The sequence below is a fragment of the Mya arenaria genome, chromosome 5 (assembly GCF_026914265.1).
Source record: "Mya arenaria isolate MELC-2E11 chromosome 5, ASM2691426v1".
In the NCBI taxonomy this organism is placed as follows: domain Eukaryota; kingdom Metazoa; phylum Mollusca; class Bivalvia; order Myida; family Myidae; genus Mya; species Mya arenaria.
Window position 1 is genome coordinate 47413939 of NC_069126.1, and position 15936 is coordinate 47429874.

Sequence of the window (15936 nt, forward strand, 5' to 3'; positions counted from 1 at the left end):
CAATTTAAATTGGAGCATGACAATAGCCGTTTGACCACTACTTTGAGTTTAATACCAAATCTAAACATAGAGCGAAAGGTTTTAAGACTAATTCAAATTCTTCTATTGTTAACAAAAGTCGTCTCATTTTAAACCCAGTGGTCACTTCGTTTACAATACGTACTAGGTACACAGACGCAGGTGGAGAAAGTATGATCTTTAAATTACTAAATGTACACAATCATTAAACATGTTGAAGCGCTAAAACTGGCCCAAACAAAGAATCATCATTTGCAATGTAACCATTATAGTGCACTGGGGCCATACAGATACAAACATGAGGCCGTATTCATAAAAAAATCTTAATTAAGTCATTTCTAATATAACTAGTGTTGTTTCCATAAAATTTTCATTTTCATTATAAAATGAAAGTATACATGCTTTAACATATAAATTGTATATATTCAATAAAACAATTAAATCTAAGAATATCAGATTTTATTAAGTCATTATACCACATGGCCATGCAGTGAGATACATAACTTAGGGGAATAACTCAAGTAGGAAAATGTTAATGAATACCGGCCCTGTGCCATTTCAGAAATTCTTAGAGAATTCGTTCACTTAAGGAAAAGACTAAATATGTTTTATAAAACCAGTCCTAGCTGTGCCATTAAAGAAATTCTTACCAGCCCTAGCTGTGCTTTAAAGAAATTCTTACCAGCCCTAGCTGTGCCTTAAAGAAATTCTTACCAGCCCTAGCTGTGCCATTAAAGAAATTCTCACCAGCCCTAGCTGTGCCTTAAAGAAATTCTCACCAGCCCTAGCTGTGCCTTAAAGAAATTCTCACCAGCCCTAGCTGTGCCTTAAAGAAATTCTTACCAGCCCTAGCTGTGCCATTAAAGAAATTCTCACCAGCCCTAGCTGTGCCATTAAAGAAATTCTTACCAGCCCTAGCTGTGCCATTAAAGAAATTCTTACCAGCCCTAGCTGTGCCATTAAAGAAATTCTTACCAGCCCTAGCTGTGCCATTAAAGAAATTCTTACCAGCCCTAGCTGTGCCTTAAAGAAATTCTCACCAGCCCTAGCTGTGCCTTAAAGAAATTCTCACCAGCCCTAGCTGTGCCTTAAAGAAATTCTTACCAGCCCTAGCTGTGCCAGTCAAGAAATTCTTACCAGCCCTAGCTGTGCCATTAAAGAAATTCTCACCAGCCCTAGCTGTGCCAGTCAAGAAATTCTTACCAGCCCTAGCTGTGCCATTAAAGAAATTCTTACCAGCCCTAGCTGTGCCAGTCAAGAAATTCTTACCAGCCCTAGCTGTGCTATTAAAGAAATTCTTAAGGAAATCATATACATAAGGAAAAGACTAAAGACGTTTTATGAAAACCTGCCCTAGCTGTGCCAGTAAAGAAATTCTTACCAGTCCTAAGCTGTGCCATTAAAGAAACTCTTAGGGAAATCATATAAATAAGGAAAAGACTAAAGATGTTTTATGAATACCTGCATGCCCTTTGCCATCAATGTAAGTCTAACAACCTAAAATCTTAATAATTTGAATCCAGCATCTGACTGTACAGACATCTTGAAAGAATAAGAAATAACAGACACTTTCAAACATTAAATAACTGCAAAACCCCCGCAATGTATCATCCCAACTTCACAGGTCAATATCACCCCATAAAAAAACAGAACATAATCAATTCCCTAATGGCCTATCATTAGAGCAAGAACCCAACATGATGATATTGGTGACAAACAAATCATCACAGATGTACTCAAATGATTTTTTTTCTGAAAATAGCATGCTGGGCAGAAATAAAGATTGTCCTCTCTCTATTTAAGTAAAGATCAATACAGTGGAGACATGGTAGAAAAGATGCGACACAACAGTGCAAAGTGTTCGACCCTGTGCGATATTTCCCGTGACAATTATCTCTAAACAATTGATAGGGGGTAAACAGTTTTGAAAAGTTAATTGATTAGTACACACATCACGCAAACATGTGTGACATTGCTGCATGTTCTCTTATCTGTAGAACTATCTATATGTCCATATATTTATGTCGGGAAAATCCTGGTAAGCCAATTCAGACATCAGATTACAATACATTTTTCAGTCATTTTTTAAAGGGTGACATAATTAGGCCTCTTACCCTAGTTAGACATGTTCAAGTCGTAAATTCGCCTCTAAAACTCAGGACACTTAGTGCTGGTCCCTACCTAGAAAATAGACTTTATCAGCATAAGGCACTTCCTACAAACAATCACAGTGTTTTTACGACTTCAACTTTTGTGAATAGGACCTTTTTTTTAGAATTGTGAAAAAGTCACGAAAATGCCTGAAATTGTGAATCTACAACAGTAAAAGCCCCAAAGCAAAGTCCTCTTTATGATCATTGATTTGAAGAAATTTGAGAGAACTATAAGACTGTGTTTACCTGTACTAGCTTTAGTGATGAAAATAAATCATATTTTATACATTTTTTTTAGTTGAGGATTGTGATTTAGAGGCCAATATTGTGGAAAAAAGTCTAGTTTTGGGTTGAAAAAACTGAATTATATTAAACATCCTGTTTGGTGCAACTACATTATATAAGCGATATTAAAACTTTAGAACTTGCTTAGACTACAAGCTGATGATACTCATTCAGATTCTTATTGTCTGGACAAAATAATTCTACACTTTACTAAAACAGGAAATCAATATAACAAATAGTTAATAAGAGTATAATTATGGATGCAGAGAGGCCCCAACAGGTCAGATCAATCCTTTGTAAAAGTATGGATGCAGAGAGGCCCCAACAGGTCAGATCAATCCTTTGTAAAAGTATCAAATTGTCAAAAAACACACAATCTAAATGGTGGAAAAACTTTCATTTGGAGAAATTAGTGTACATCGCTAATCACATTTCCTCTCGAAATAATGGTAAAATCCGACAAGTTAAGTCGAAACTGCCGAATATTTATTCTCGTCCTGCATGGCATTGTGAAATTTCTTTCCTCTAATTAAACGAATTGTAGCAATTCTATTTTAAATATTGATTCCAATGGTTTCTGTTATAACTCTTTTGGGAAGGAAACCTAAAATCAATTGAGAATCAAGATCTATTTGAATGCTCTTTGGATGAGAAATAAGATAGGAAACAATACCATTCCACCTCAACCGTAACACAATAATAAAATAATTATAATAATAATTAGAAACAAGAGCACCTCAGGCTGATGGCAATGCTGGTCTTTTTACTCAAGCGATAAATGGTCAAGTAGTATCTAAAGACCTAAAAAAGGTTTGTTTCTGGTTACGTGCCGAAAAAAAATGTGGATCGGTAGATAGGTTTTTTGGGGGTTGTTTTTTCATAAGGCATTTTTGTTGTCTTATGGAGGAAATTTGGTGTGAAATTATGAAATGCCATATTTTCCGACAAAGAATTTCTGGTACCTCATTTTTTTGGAAGTGTTTTTTTGGGGGGCAATTAAAAAGAATTGAGTAGCTGGTTAATAAATAAGGGTCGGTCCCATAACCAGAAACAAACCTTATTTATTTTAGGCCTAGTGGAACTACCTGCATAGTAAGCATAATGAGTAATTGTAAACATGCATACCAAGTTTCAGGTGAATATTTTGAATACCTTATTATCAAAATGTAGAACCAAAATGAAAACAAAGTAATAATTCATATCAATTGCAACAAAATGAAAAAAAAATGATTAAAACAGTAAAAAGCAACTTAAAGTACTGGAAAAGAAATATATACAGTAACATAAACTTCCTATTTAAATGTTCTCGTTTCTGAGATTGATGGACATTAATTCAGCATTTGAATACTTTTTTATTAAAGCTTAGTTAAAAAGTTGCAAAGAAGGGTTTTAAATAAGCCATCAAGACTTTGAAGGACCACTTGAAACAAATTTACTTCTGCAATTTGCCTTGTACCATGTGAATTTTGAAGTTAAGTAATTTCTAACAATTGGCAAAGAAGAAAAATATGCAAAATACCTAATAAAATGTGGTGTTTATGAAAATCATACACAGCTGTCTTTTGCCAACAGCTGTGGAAGGATAAAATGAGTACTTCATACATAACCCGCTGAAAGAAAATCACTGCTCAATATGATTCCAATCATTTAACGCGGAAAGGATTGTTTGGTACTTCCGAGGTCTTTGAGTTGCATAACCTACACCTTTTTTACATTCTTACATCAAGAAATATATATGTCTGATTATGACCTCTGACGCAGATTGCACAGGAAATAACAGCCAAACTCTTGGTGCATTTTTCTGGGGTATTTTTCTTCTCTTGAACTGGAAGAAAACAAGACTTAACTGTTGCTAATTATCACTGATATATTGGTTATGAATTGATTATTCTATCTAGGTTACCTTTGAGGCAAAAGATGAAATAATTATATCATAAGGTAAATGCCCTTAGGTGCCAAACAATTATAAAATATAGAGGGCTTCCTTCACAGACTAGCCCCAACCATGATATAGACTACTGATAATAATCTCCTTTACTAGGTAAATCACGTTCAAGCAAGTATTTGATAACACACAGCCATCTAAAAACAATTTGATAGGCATTCAATATCATCTAAGTGTTTAGACTGAGCCAACACTAATCCTGTTCCTCACACAAATCTCCAAATTGTGTCTGCAATGTGTAAAAAAGGGCAACATCGAGTATGACATGTTCATCGCCTGAGTGACCAAGGGCTTCACTGCATCTTCACCTGCCTTGTTCTTCAAAAGATTGACCCGTCTTTGAATGCAAGACCCGAAAAAAAGAAAAAGTACCAACTTTGGACACCTGCAAGGAACACAAAACCCCATACAGTGAGAGTTATTATCAGTATGCCTGTTGAATGTGTGTGTAAAATCTACAGACATTGCCCAGAGCTGGCAAAGCCATCATAAATCAGCACCTCAAGCAAACACAGAATGACCAGCCAGTCGTTTATCTTGATGTGTTTATGTTGGGAAAGCCAGAAACTGTTCCTAGAAACAAGGACAAGAAATTAGTGGAACAAACCCTCCTAGTCTTAGTTGTTGGTTTTTAATGACCACTGGAAGCAAAAACTGCCATTTCTGAACAGCAGGTCAAATGGTGTTGGGAATACTGGCTTTATGTGAGCCATAGGCTTCACAATTATATGGAAACACAACCCTTTTTAATTATGTAAAAAAATATGACAATGTATTCGGAACCAATTTTATCTCTGAATACTCTTCAACCCACAGCTTGTACCCGAGCTCTCCTACTATCATATATTGAAATCTGTACAAAAGGGAGAAAACAATTACCTCTGAGGTTAAACATTTAAATTCTGAAACAGTTTTACAAACTATTCTGTCTATCACTGATAAAAATCCAAAGGCAAGTCTCTGATTTTCTTATACCAATAATAGTTATTAATGCCAGCCAAGATCTGCATCAGCCCTGGGGTGGTGTGTACCGTTTATTGATACCTTCTTTGCTTTTTTCCAAGAGAATTATTAAATCTAGAAATCCTAGTAGACTTCCAACAAGCTCTTCACTTTCAGCAAGGAAATTCATTCCAAGATGAATTGTTTTCTAAAGGTAGGCAAGAAGAAATTTTAAGCTTTGTTTTTGAATTATTAATCCAAGCCTTACACATGATTTGCAATGAGTTGGTGCACAGGAACAATTATTGAAAATACTATAAGCATGCACTTAGGTAGTAATCTGTCTGTAATAATCATAATCAAATTTTTTACCAACCAAAGTCTGTTTGGTGCTCACAATTATGGAACATTAGGAGGCCTATTCTTAATATCATATTCTTTACATCATGCAAACTCGTTAATATTTCATTAGAATTGTAAAAAAATTTAATGAAAGACATGCCCATAAAATCATTTCAATTAAAATATATGTTTTATAATGAGTTCCTGTGTTCCTACGAATATAAAACCTATAACATCGCATTAATATCACATGGAATAAGTAGAAGTTATAATGGAAAGTTCTTGAGCTATTTGGGAGAAAAGAGTCTGAAATAAAATATTTGTATCACATATCAAAATTTTATTTTAGACAAAACATTAAGCATCATAAAATTACTTTTTCCAAACCTGTTTATACCTTCTCTAAAATTGAATATCATTTGTGAATATCAAACGCATGCTGCATCAGACTCATAATTCTTTTTCATATGATAAATGAGAAAAATCTTAATTGCCTTCAGATACAGCCATCATATACACATTGTTTTCTAGACTTATCTATGATACACAAACTATGCATGGGTGGAAGCGATAACCACTGAAGTTTTTCCTCAGATTCCACCAGGATTCATTTTTCTAGAAGTACAACGTTGTTTAGAATGCTGAAGAATAAACCTTTTCTTTATTTCATGTAAATGATTGATATTAATATTAAATAGAGTTTTCCGGGACAATGAATGTAAGTTAACTAAATGTCCATTATGATGTCAAAATTTCTGTAGAAACATTCAATAATCTGAGTTTTTTGTGTTTATGTTATAATCTTGATTATTAAACTAGAAATAACCGTCATACATACTACTAAGGTATGTACAGTTATGGCCCCAATTTCTCAAAATATCTAAATTATTGAAAAACAGTGTAATAAGTTAAGTATTATACTTATTTAGCTAAATTCTTGCATAAACTTGATTTTATAGACCAAAACATGTAGTTTAATAAGTTTATCATGATTATCTTCAAATTAATTTCTTTTCTAAGCCTCAAAACTCTTCAATTGGAGATAACGTACACCAACACAAAAATAGTGAGCAAAGCTTGATTGATCCCGTTAAAGGTAATTATTAATAATAACATTTGAGAAATAGGTGCCAGCTCATCTTTGACTGTCATATTCTTTGTTGCACACACCTAATTTTAGCAATGAAGTTACATTATAATAAGAAAACTTCAGTATTTTGTGATGAAAATGATAAATCATGCATTCTATACAATTCACACTTCACTTGTTTATGTTGGATAAAAATCTGGGCTCCATTATTGCAAAAACAGATGGCAGTATAATGATCAAGAAAACATATAACCTCAGAAACAAAAGCTCTTGTTGAATGACTAACTTTATTTAAAACAAAAATGCTGAGGAGCAAATGTCAATGCCTGTCTGTTTTCTTCAGTCAAACAAGGGGCATAACTTTACAATGATCTCAGCCAGAGTTATTGTCTGCTTTACATGTGTATTGTCACTTGCAACAGGTATATACCAAGTTTCAGTTGTATATCTTATACATTTTTTATCAATGGCCATGGTAAGGGCTTTGGCACACACAAAAATTGATTTCATCCTTTTCAATAAGAGGTAGGGTAGGTATGTTTTTTCTTTTTCTTTTTTATTAGGCCGATGGAAGAATGTTATTGTCATCATTCGGGAATTAAATTAAAGAAATATTCTGTTTAAAGCTTTAAAGCTTTAAAGGTTTACATATTAAAACAAAAACTTATTACCACATTTTTTTTTTACCAATAGACTTTTAAAACAGTTGGGTCAACTATTTCGAAGGAGGGGCAGATAACCCGAACCAAAGGTGCTTTTTAGGCCCGACACCAAGGCTATCACAATTCCATGATTTGAAAAAAAAGTACAGCTAATAAAAACAACATTGTAATGTACATATTTGTAAAAATTGTTATGAACATAAATACAATGGAAAACATAATAATTGCAGTAAAATATAAAGAGTTACAGCACTACTTAATTGAGTCTGGTCTTGTAATTGGTGTATGCCATAAAAGTTCATTATTTATGCAATAATTGAGGCAACAACCAATTACAGAAGGTGGTATATTGTCACTTCAGGCCTTTTATGGATACACAAGTATTACATAACTTCATAGTCAATGTTGCGGTCAATTGACCATGGAAATGATACAGCAGTTACCTTGGTTTTTTTGTCAACTATTCTTTCTCATTGTCAAATTCCCGTGATGCGAAAACGAAAATTCACATAATTCAACTTTATACGCAAATGGTTCACTGCTAATTTGTCACACTTTGCTCCTAGTGACAACCATCGATGTACACAAGTTGTCACTCGGCATCCATCGTTGCAGTAATAATCCAAGTTGAATTTATCTTCACGCTGTTTTTCTCCTTTTCACAAGAATTCCACAGGTTTTATACAATCCATTTTTCATACTATCAAATCTATTTCATAGGTGAAAACTACACTTTTAAGGTACCCGTCTCCTTCGCTTGCAGGGAAATTTACAGGGAAGGTGTATACAAGGGGGTGGCGGGGATCTGTGTAGTTGGATGGGATATAAATCAATATTTACAGGGATAAATAACAATAGGGAATTCTAAAGAAATGACGGAACGGACAATGGACAGGGGCAGCTCCCAAAAGCAACTAGGTCGTCTTGGTCAGGGATTGTCACTATATAAATGTCACAGGTGAATTGAGATGGGAGGATTATGACAAAGCTCGATGTTGACATGAATGAGACCGTTACAGTACAAGGGAACAAATTTGGCATTTTGTTGCTAAAAAGCATGCAGAACATAACTATGAATATAGGTAAAAGTAAACATTGAACAAATGAATTATTGCATCATTTTAAAATAAAATATTTTTTTCAATAATTTTCAATTTTGTATACTTATTTTTTTATTATTATTTATTTAAAATAATAAATGCTTATTAAATAAATTTATACATCCCATTTAGAACATACAAAAAAATCTGTTCAATGTTACCTCATAATGGGCAGTGATCTATATTATTTTTGCGAAATGACAAATATTATAATTTAATTTTTACTAATTGGCAATTAAATTCTAATTACCAATTAGTATAATAAATTTACCTTTCCATTGACTTTTGAACCAATTAGTCTATAAATCCTTTTGTTATTTTGAAGCAACAAATTCTACACATAAGAAAGCAGTAATGAGGAAAAGGTGGCAAGTAGCGCTTTAACAGAAATATGCTATGTTCTACGAGTACTGCTTTCAACACAGGCGAATTTACGAAAGAGCATCGAACATAAAAAGAAGTTTAATTGTGAAAGGTGACAAGCTACAATGGAAAAGTGAATAACATACCTGGGAATCTAGCAAGGGTTCTGTATAAAATTAGAACAGGCAGGTAATATCACATACACAAAGTGACAGCCAAAGGAAAAATAAATATTCTAACGTGCGAGCTTGGAGAACGAGGTTTCCGTCAATGAAGCAGCCTAATAACAACTTCGCATTGTCTTACCGCACAAAAGGTAGTTCCACAATATACAGATCGGGTTCAAATATGATCGTGTTTGTGATACAAAACAATTAAATAAACACATCAAGAATAAGATGAAATGTGATTGATATGCCTATCAAGGTCTGTCATTGTCTTAAAGTGGTAAAAATATAAAATATTTATTTCGGTTTGCGGAAGGATTCTATGTAAATAATGCCCAACACGGGGTTAAAGTTGAAACCGTGATCATGTGACCAAACAAAATGGCAGCGCCCATGTTCTACATTTGTCAAGACAGAAATTGAGGGAAATGAGTATTATGAAGGGTGCGTTTGACAGAAGACACGAATTTCCGTCATTAAATGGTAATATTCGTTTAACATGTTTGAACTCTGCATTAATAAATAAGAATATTTAAGAAATTGATAAAATAACTGAATAATCAGTCTAATTCTTGAACTTTGTATCACCGAAAAGTGATGCATGTTATATAGTTTTTAGAACATTGTACCACTATCAGTCACTTATCATTCTTTGAAGATTTATGAATTACCACATGTTTTATATGATTTTGATATTGTGGATGAAACTGTAATAAAATTTCATATTTACATTGAGAAGGGGAGGGGGTGACCTACTTCTTCCCCCATTGTTGTTCAAGGGCTTTTCAGAGGCCGTTCCCTGAGGAAGTTGCCCATAGCAACAGTTATTTAATCCAATCATGCCGTGTACCTTGCGGAAGATCTTTATTAGAATATCTTCAAAGTCAACTAAGGCTTTCAAGAAATACTCAATGTCAGGTGTAGGAATGCGTTTAATGGGCCTTGCTTACTGTAGGGCTGAAAGAAAATATCTGTTCACTCTCTTCAATACAATTTTTAAGAGCAGGTCTGCTGGAACCGTACATAGCTGAGTGAACTTGTTGGTACATGTATTTGCGTACCATTTGTATGGCCATTTGGATTGTACGGGGTTCTGTTATACACACAGTATACCCGACAACGGGCTTGGTTCACGAAAGTACATGAATGGCACCGGTTTTCACCATATTGTAAATTTCCCATCCCAGCATCATTTTCACTGTTTTTACAAAGAATAATTATCATGTGTTCTTGCTATATATATATTTTTTAAAAATATTGTGTTTTTGCGTTAATAATTTCAGCCTAAAGAAACCATACTTTTACCAAAATGGTCGTTTTTGTGCCGTGTTTGTGGCGTTTTTTTAGATTTTGAATGTGGCGGCATTTCTCACCAGTCATAATATTTTTACAACAACCTCTGCCCTACACCCCAAATGCAATATGAAAAGTTCGTAACTGGTGAACGCTGCCGCCACATTAAAAAAAAGAAAATTATCGCATCCGTTGGTCGATTTTAACTTTTTCTGGAGGGCAAATCAGGCATGTGGAATTGTTATGCTTTTGAATTGTTTGCAGTTTTCCACGCATGTGCTGTATATTTGAAATAAACATATATTATATTGTCAAAGAAATGATACTTAAACAGTTAAGAAAACAACATCAACGAAAAAACACTCTCCCGACATATGACGATTCCATAGCATATTTTATTTCCCACTATTTTTCTTTGCGGTAAAAAGAAAAAAGCGTCTGTTAGCAGCGTTCGATGTCACAACGATGTAAATAAAGTAGACACTTCGTTTATAAGGTAATATTTTAAACACCTTAATTAAATACTTCTATAACATCATTCAACCTACTGGCCTTTTGATTTTGCTCCATAAATTGTTATATGTGCCTTTTTTAAACGAATAAATATATAAGTACGTCTGTTGCTGTGTGCTATTAATAACACGAGTTATTTTGTTCGCACGAGGTGATCATATTTTTAATTATTTAAACTGTACATGTATTGAAAATGTACAAATATGATTATTACAACATTAAATATATATTTTGAAATTAATAACACTTGATTGCTGATTAAGTGCGTTTTTAATGTAATTTAAGGATCTGATAAACTCTACATGGTACCAATGGGGTATTGGTGTAATGGATAGAGCGCCTGACTTCAAAGTCGGAGCACGGTGGTTCGAGTCACACCAGGGTAACTTTTTTTTTTTAATTCTTCACTTGTAAAACATTTTTAATTTTAATATCGTTAATGATCAAGGGGAATCATTCATTGTTATTATTATTATTGTTATTTTTACAATAGGAGTGAAACAGATAATTAAAAACAATTTAAAAAAAATATTTTTTTGCTGTTTTTATTGCATGATAAAATATACATTCATCCGTAATATTTCAGATGCCAGGAGTACGGCTTCCATTCCAGTGTGTTGTATGTAAAACACGGACAAATCCAAAAAATAGACGTAAAATAAATTCAGAACTTAAGCAACTGATACTTAAGCGCCTGCCAATTGAATTGAAGGACACGGATGTACTCTGCAACAAATGCCGTATAAAGCACTTTTACAAGCTATCACCTGTTGAAAATTTCGATAATAAACTCATTGACCAAAGTGACAATGAGGAATATCAACCTCCAGTATCAAAGAAAACCTCATTTGCTAGCCCTCCATCCGTTAGACTGAATATCCCCTCAACACCCAAATCTCATTCACGGTGCTTTATTTGTAAGAGACCTGGACCCAAGCTTATAGTTGTGCCATCAGAGGCAAGATTCACAGCTTTTGTTCAGCGGAATGTAATCATCAAAAGTGGCACAAGATGCTGTCCGGTCCACATGGATGAATCCCAAATAAAAGATGAAGCCCTCCAATCTGTCAAGGCATCTGAATCTGCATTTGTAAACCGTGCAACTGTGTTGGAACTATTGAACAAGTTGAGGGCATCATGTAACAAGACCCAAAAACGATTTGACTTCAACACGCTGAACAATGAGGAATATGTTGATCTCACCGGACTTAACAAGGAGGCCATTCGGGATATTTGTGCTGGTGTGGAGGGACATATCCGTAACACCCCTGTCAGAGATATTCTCACAACAGTCGGAATTTTTTTCTTTAAATTAAAATCAGGACTTTCAAATACTATTCTGTCAATTATATTTGGTATTTCCAAATCAAGTGTTCGAAGAGCAATCGCTACAACAAGACAAACTTTAAAGGAAAACTTTGTACGTCTCAATTTAGGATTTAACCATATTTCAAGGCAAAAAGTAATTAATCAACACACACGCCAACTCGCCCGATCGTTGTTTGTTGATGAAGCTGGAGACAGTTCACGTCTGATTTTAGTGTTGGATGGAACATACATATATATCCAAAAAAGCCAAAACCATCATTTCCAACGCAGGTCATACAGCATGCACAAGGGGAGGCCACTTGTTAAGCCAATGGTGATTGTAACAACAAGTGGCCATTACATGTCTGTACTTGGCCCTTACCTGTCTGATGGAAAGAACAATGATGCAAAAATCCTCAACCATATCATCAATACAAACGTTGAGGATATCAAATCGTATGTCCATCCTGGTGACATATTTGTGGTGGACAGAGGGTTTAGGGATTCCCTGCAGCTATTAGAGGTAGGGCAGATGTATCAACATATTTATCAATAGTTTTCATTATGATATTTTGTTTAAAAAGATATATCTATAGGAAAGAAAAAAAAAGTTATGTTATTTGCCCTTTGAATCTATGATTTCCATTTCATATAATGAGCAGCAAAAGTTTATATTTCTTTAATAATATAAATAATCAATATAATGTTTATTAAACATACATATCTTTTTTTAGGATCTGGGAATACAGTCAAAGATGCCTTCATTTTTGCCAAAAGGCGAGACCCAGTTCCAAACCGAGGTCGCCAACACTAGCAGGCTTGTCACGAAGGTATCAATCTTCTTTTATTATTTCAGGATCCAAATTCATTGCACATGCTTTATAATCGTAAGTAAGGTCCAAGTCCAGCACCATAATGACACTTCTAATAAATATGGTATGATATATATTAAAGCTGCACTCTTACAGATTGACCGTTTTGACAACTTCTTTTTTATTTATTTTTTTATTTTATTTTAATTGAGCCAATTTTTGAGTTAATGTCGCGAAAGTAGAGATACTGCTGACAAAAAATCAGATCCCAGTTTTTCATATTTAAGTTTGAAAAATGAGGTTAAATACTTTACTAAAGCTTTAAAAAAAATCCGCTTTCCAAACAATTGAGATCTGTTACATTGTAAGTTATATGGCCCAATTGAAGGCATTCATGCCAAAATCAGCTGATTCTGAGACAATAATTTAAAAAAACTTATTAATCTGTGAAGGTGCAGCTTTAAAGCTGCACCCTCACAGATAAACCAGTCAGTCATCGCCTTGTTGACAAAATGTTCTCATATTAAATGTTTTTAAAGGGACTATACACCAGATTGGCACCAAAAAAAGTTTTTTCAGTATCGAATCTCAGGACAATTATTTAATGAAATGTTGCACTCTTTGATATCATAATTGTAAAAAAATAATAAACAAAATGTAAAAAAAAATTGAGTCGGACACCGGGTTCGAACCGGGGTCGCCAAAATTGCAGTCCAGTGTTGTATCCACTGTGCTACGAATGTTTACGCTATATGGTTTGAATATTTAAGACATATACCTAACTTGGTAATATCACGTGATAACATAGAAGAGCCAATCACGCATAAGAGAGGAATTCTACTAGGTAGACATACCTAATAAACTTTTTTAATGGAAAAATACGAAAAAACTGTTAGTTTTAATGCATTGTACACATCAATACCAAGTTTAAGTCAGTTTTCGACAATTTTCTTTTTATTTCGCTATTTCATCATACAGTGTATAGCCCTTTTAAAAACATACTTTTAAACTTCAGATCAGATGGGTGGTTGAGTCTGCCAACGCACGGCTCAAGAGATGGAAATACTTAGACAGAGTATTACCTAACAGCCAGGTTCCATTTATTGGCGACTTTGTGCAAATAATTTGTGCCGTTTGCAACAAATATCTTCCGCCACTTTCATCTTCATGCTCTGATGATGACAGACTCGCACAACATATGCTGCAGTTAGCAACTCAAGAGAACTCTCTGAAAACTGAGATTGAGGAGAGCAATCTCGACAAAAGTCGAGCCGTGTGGGTTCCAGTTTCTGACACTGATCTTGAAGACTTCCCTCGGCTCACTGAGGACATACTACGGACCCTCACATGTGGTGTCTATCAGTTGAAGCTTTGCCCTGGATACATCCAAGAACACCTTGAGGGCGATGAAGACATTCGTGTACACAAAGAAAGAAGTGGGCTAATTCGTGTGCGTTTACAAAGTCGTCATGTCTCGGCGAAACAATACAATCTTTGGATTAAATTCAACAATTATGAAATTCTTGGTTGGTATTGCAAATGTAGATCTGGTTCAAGGATAGTTGGAATGTGTGCACACTGTGCAGCAGTGATTTGGTACTTGGGTTATGGAAAGCACAGATTTTTGGGTGCTCTTGGTGTTCGTGACTGGAGTGAATATGTTGATGATGCTAGTGTTGTTCCACCAACAGTTGATAGTTCAGACTCGGACAGCGATTAAATGGCGCAGCATTTAAACAGCCAAAAAACATATGCTAATGTTCTTTTGAAGGATAAACTTTATGACTTAGTGTTCATGTTTCAACAGTTGTTATTTTGCATCAGAAATGCTTAATGGTAATTTATATGAAAAGACTATACAAAGTCCATATTGGGAATTGTTAAGTTGTTTTTATGTCCAGTTAGCTTGTCATTTTTAATGATGTAGAACTTTAAAATATGTTTTCTCTAAAAGGTACTCTAAATATTCATTACCAATATAATTCAAATGCTTTAATTTGTTGTTTATATAATTATATTTACACAGAGTAAAATGAAAACTATGGAACAAATTTTTAAAACATGTATTACAACAGCTTTTGTCATACTCACAAAAATCCATATATGAACTGTAAATTCATATTGTTCCATTGTTACCATAGCAACCATCATACAGCTATGTTGAAAATGACATGAAATATTATCACTTTATCTGAAGTAACAATTTATCATATATCAATGCAAAATATCAATATAAAATTACATATTTGATTAATTTAACATATATAAAGAATGATTTTACTGCAATTGTATCCATGGTAACATCCTAATTCTTAATTGAATTAAGTACAGAAATCAGGTATATAACATTTTTTTTATATATGTTGCAATAATGCTTTAGAAGTAAAATATATCATCATTCATGTTCAGGGTATTGTCATTTATATATTTTAACTGGAAAATACCCCTTGATTGATATGTTGCCATGGCAACCGAAATGTTGATAGAATCATCATATTACATTTCATTCTTTAACTGCCATTGGTTGTTCTACCAAAATTCACGGGAATCAAGCACATTACAGATGGGGCCATTTTTTACCTTTCGTGAACCAAGCCCTTTATCCAGCAGACCCTCAGATTATGCTGTTCAACCATGCATACTGATGTCTGAAGGCATGCAATATTCAGCTTTACATTCAAACTACCTTAAGGCAGCAGCTTAGATGTTGCTTACACCACCTCTCAGGCCAGGTTAAGCTTGACCTTTGTACCTTAACAAACATGTCATCCTCTAGGTACCAGCAGGTCTGTACTAAGCTTTCATGTATAATATTTGAGTAATTGGTACCTGGTGAATGCAGAGTAAGTCGGTGAAATGTGTGGAGCCATCTGCCTTGCTTCGGTTGACAGTATTTTCAAACGTTTCATACTGATAAGTTTATGCATAATTATTTTTTGATAG

The 15936-nt window shown here is 34.1% G+C and overlaps 3 protein-coding genes across 23 annotated transcripts in view; 2 read left to right on the plus strand and 1 right to left on the minus strand.

Annotated features, from left to right (window-relative positions):
- The window catches only part of LOC128236078 (poly(rC)-binding protein 3-like), a 123655-nt gene extending 114478 nt beyond the window's left edge, over nucleotides 1–9177 (minus strand). For 19 of the 21 annotated variants that reach the window (XM_052950928.1, XM_052950925.1, XM_052950926.1 and 16 more), the window contains exon 1: nucleotides 9047–9177. The gene's annotated coding sequence lies outside the window, so the exon portion shown is untranslated. Of the gene's footprint in view, nucleotides 1–8808; nucleotides 8963–9046 lie in introns of those variants that run through there. The other 2 variants (XM_052950905.1, XM_052950903.1) reach the window with 2 other exon arrangements.
- Nucleotides 9178–9457: 280 nt separating this feature from the next.
- LOC128234555 (molybdenum cofactor sulfurase-like) overlaps nucleotides 9458–15936 on the plus strand; it is a 59025-nt gene continuing 52546 nt past the window's right edge. Inside the window, 1 exon segment of the mRNA XM_052948832.1 lies at nucleotides 9458–9550. Within this exon segment, the coding sequence (XP_052804792.1) occupies nucleotides 9496–9550 (55 nt within the window). The 5' untranslated portion in view covers nucleotides 9458–9495.
- Nucleotides 10198–14728, plus strand: LOC128234554 (uncharacterized). Its single transcript, XM_052948831.1, has 5 exons — nucleotides 10198–10856; nucleotides 11159–11255; nucleotides 11460–12704; nucleotides 12916–13011; nucleotides 14009–14728. Exons 3-5 carry the CDS (start codon nucleotides 11460–11462, stop codon nucleotides 14711–14713), a joined length of 2046 nt encoding a protein of 681 aa, XP_052804791.1. The 5' UTR covers nucleotides 10198–10856; nucleotides 11159–11255; the 3' UTR covers nucleotides 14714–14728.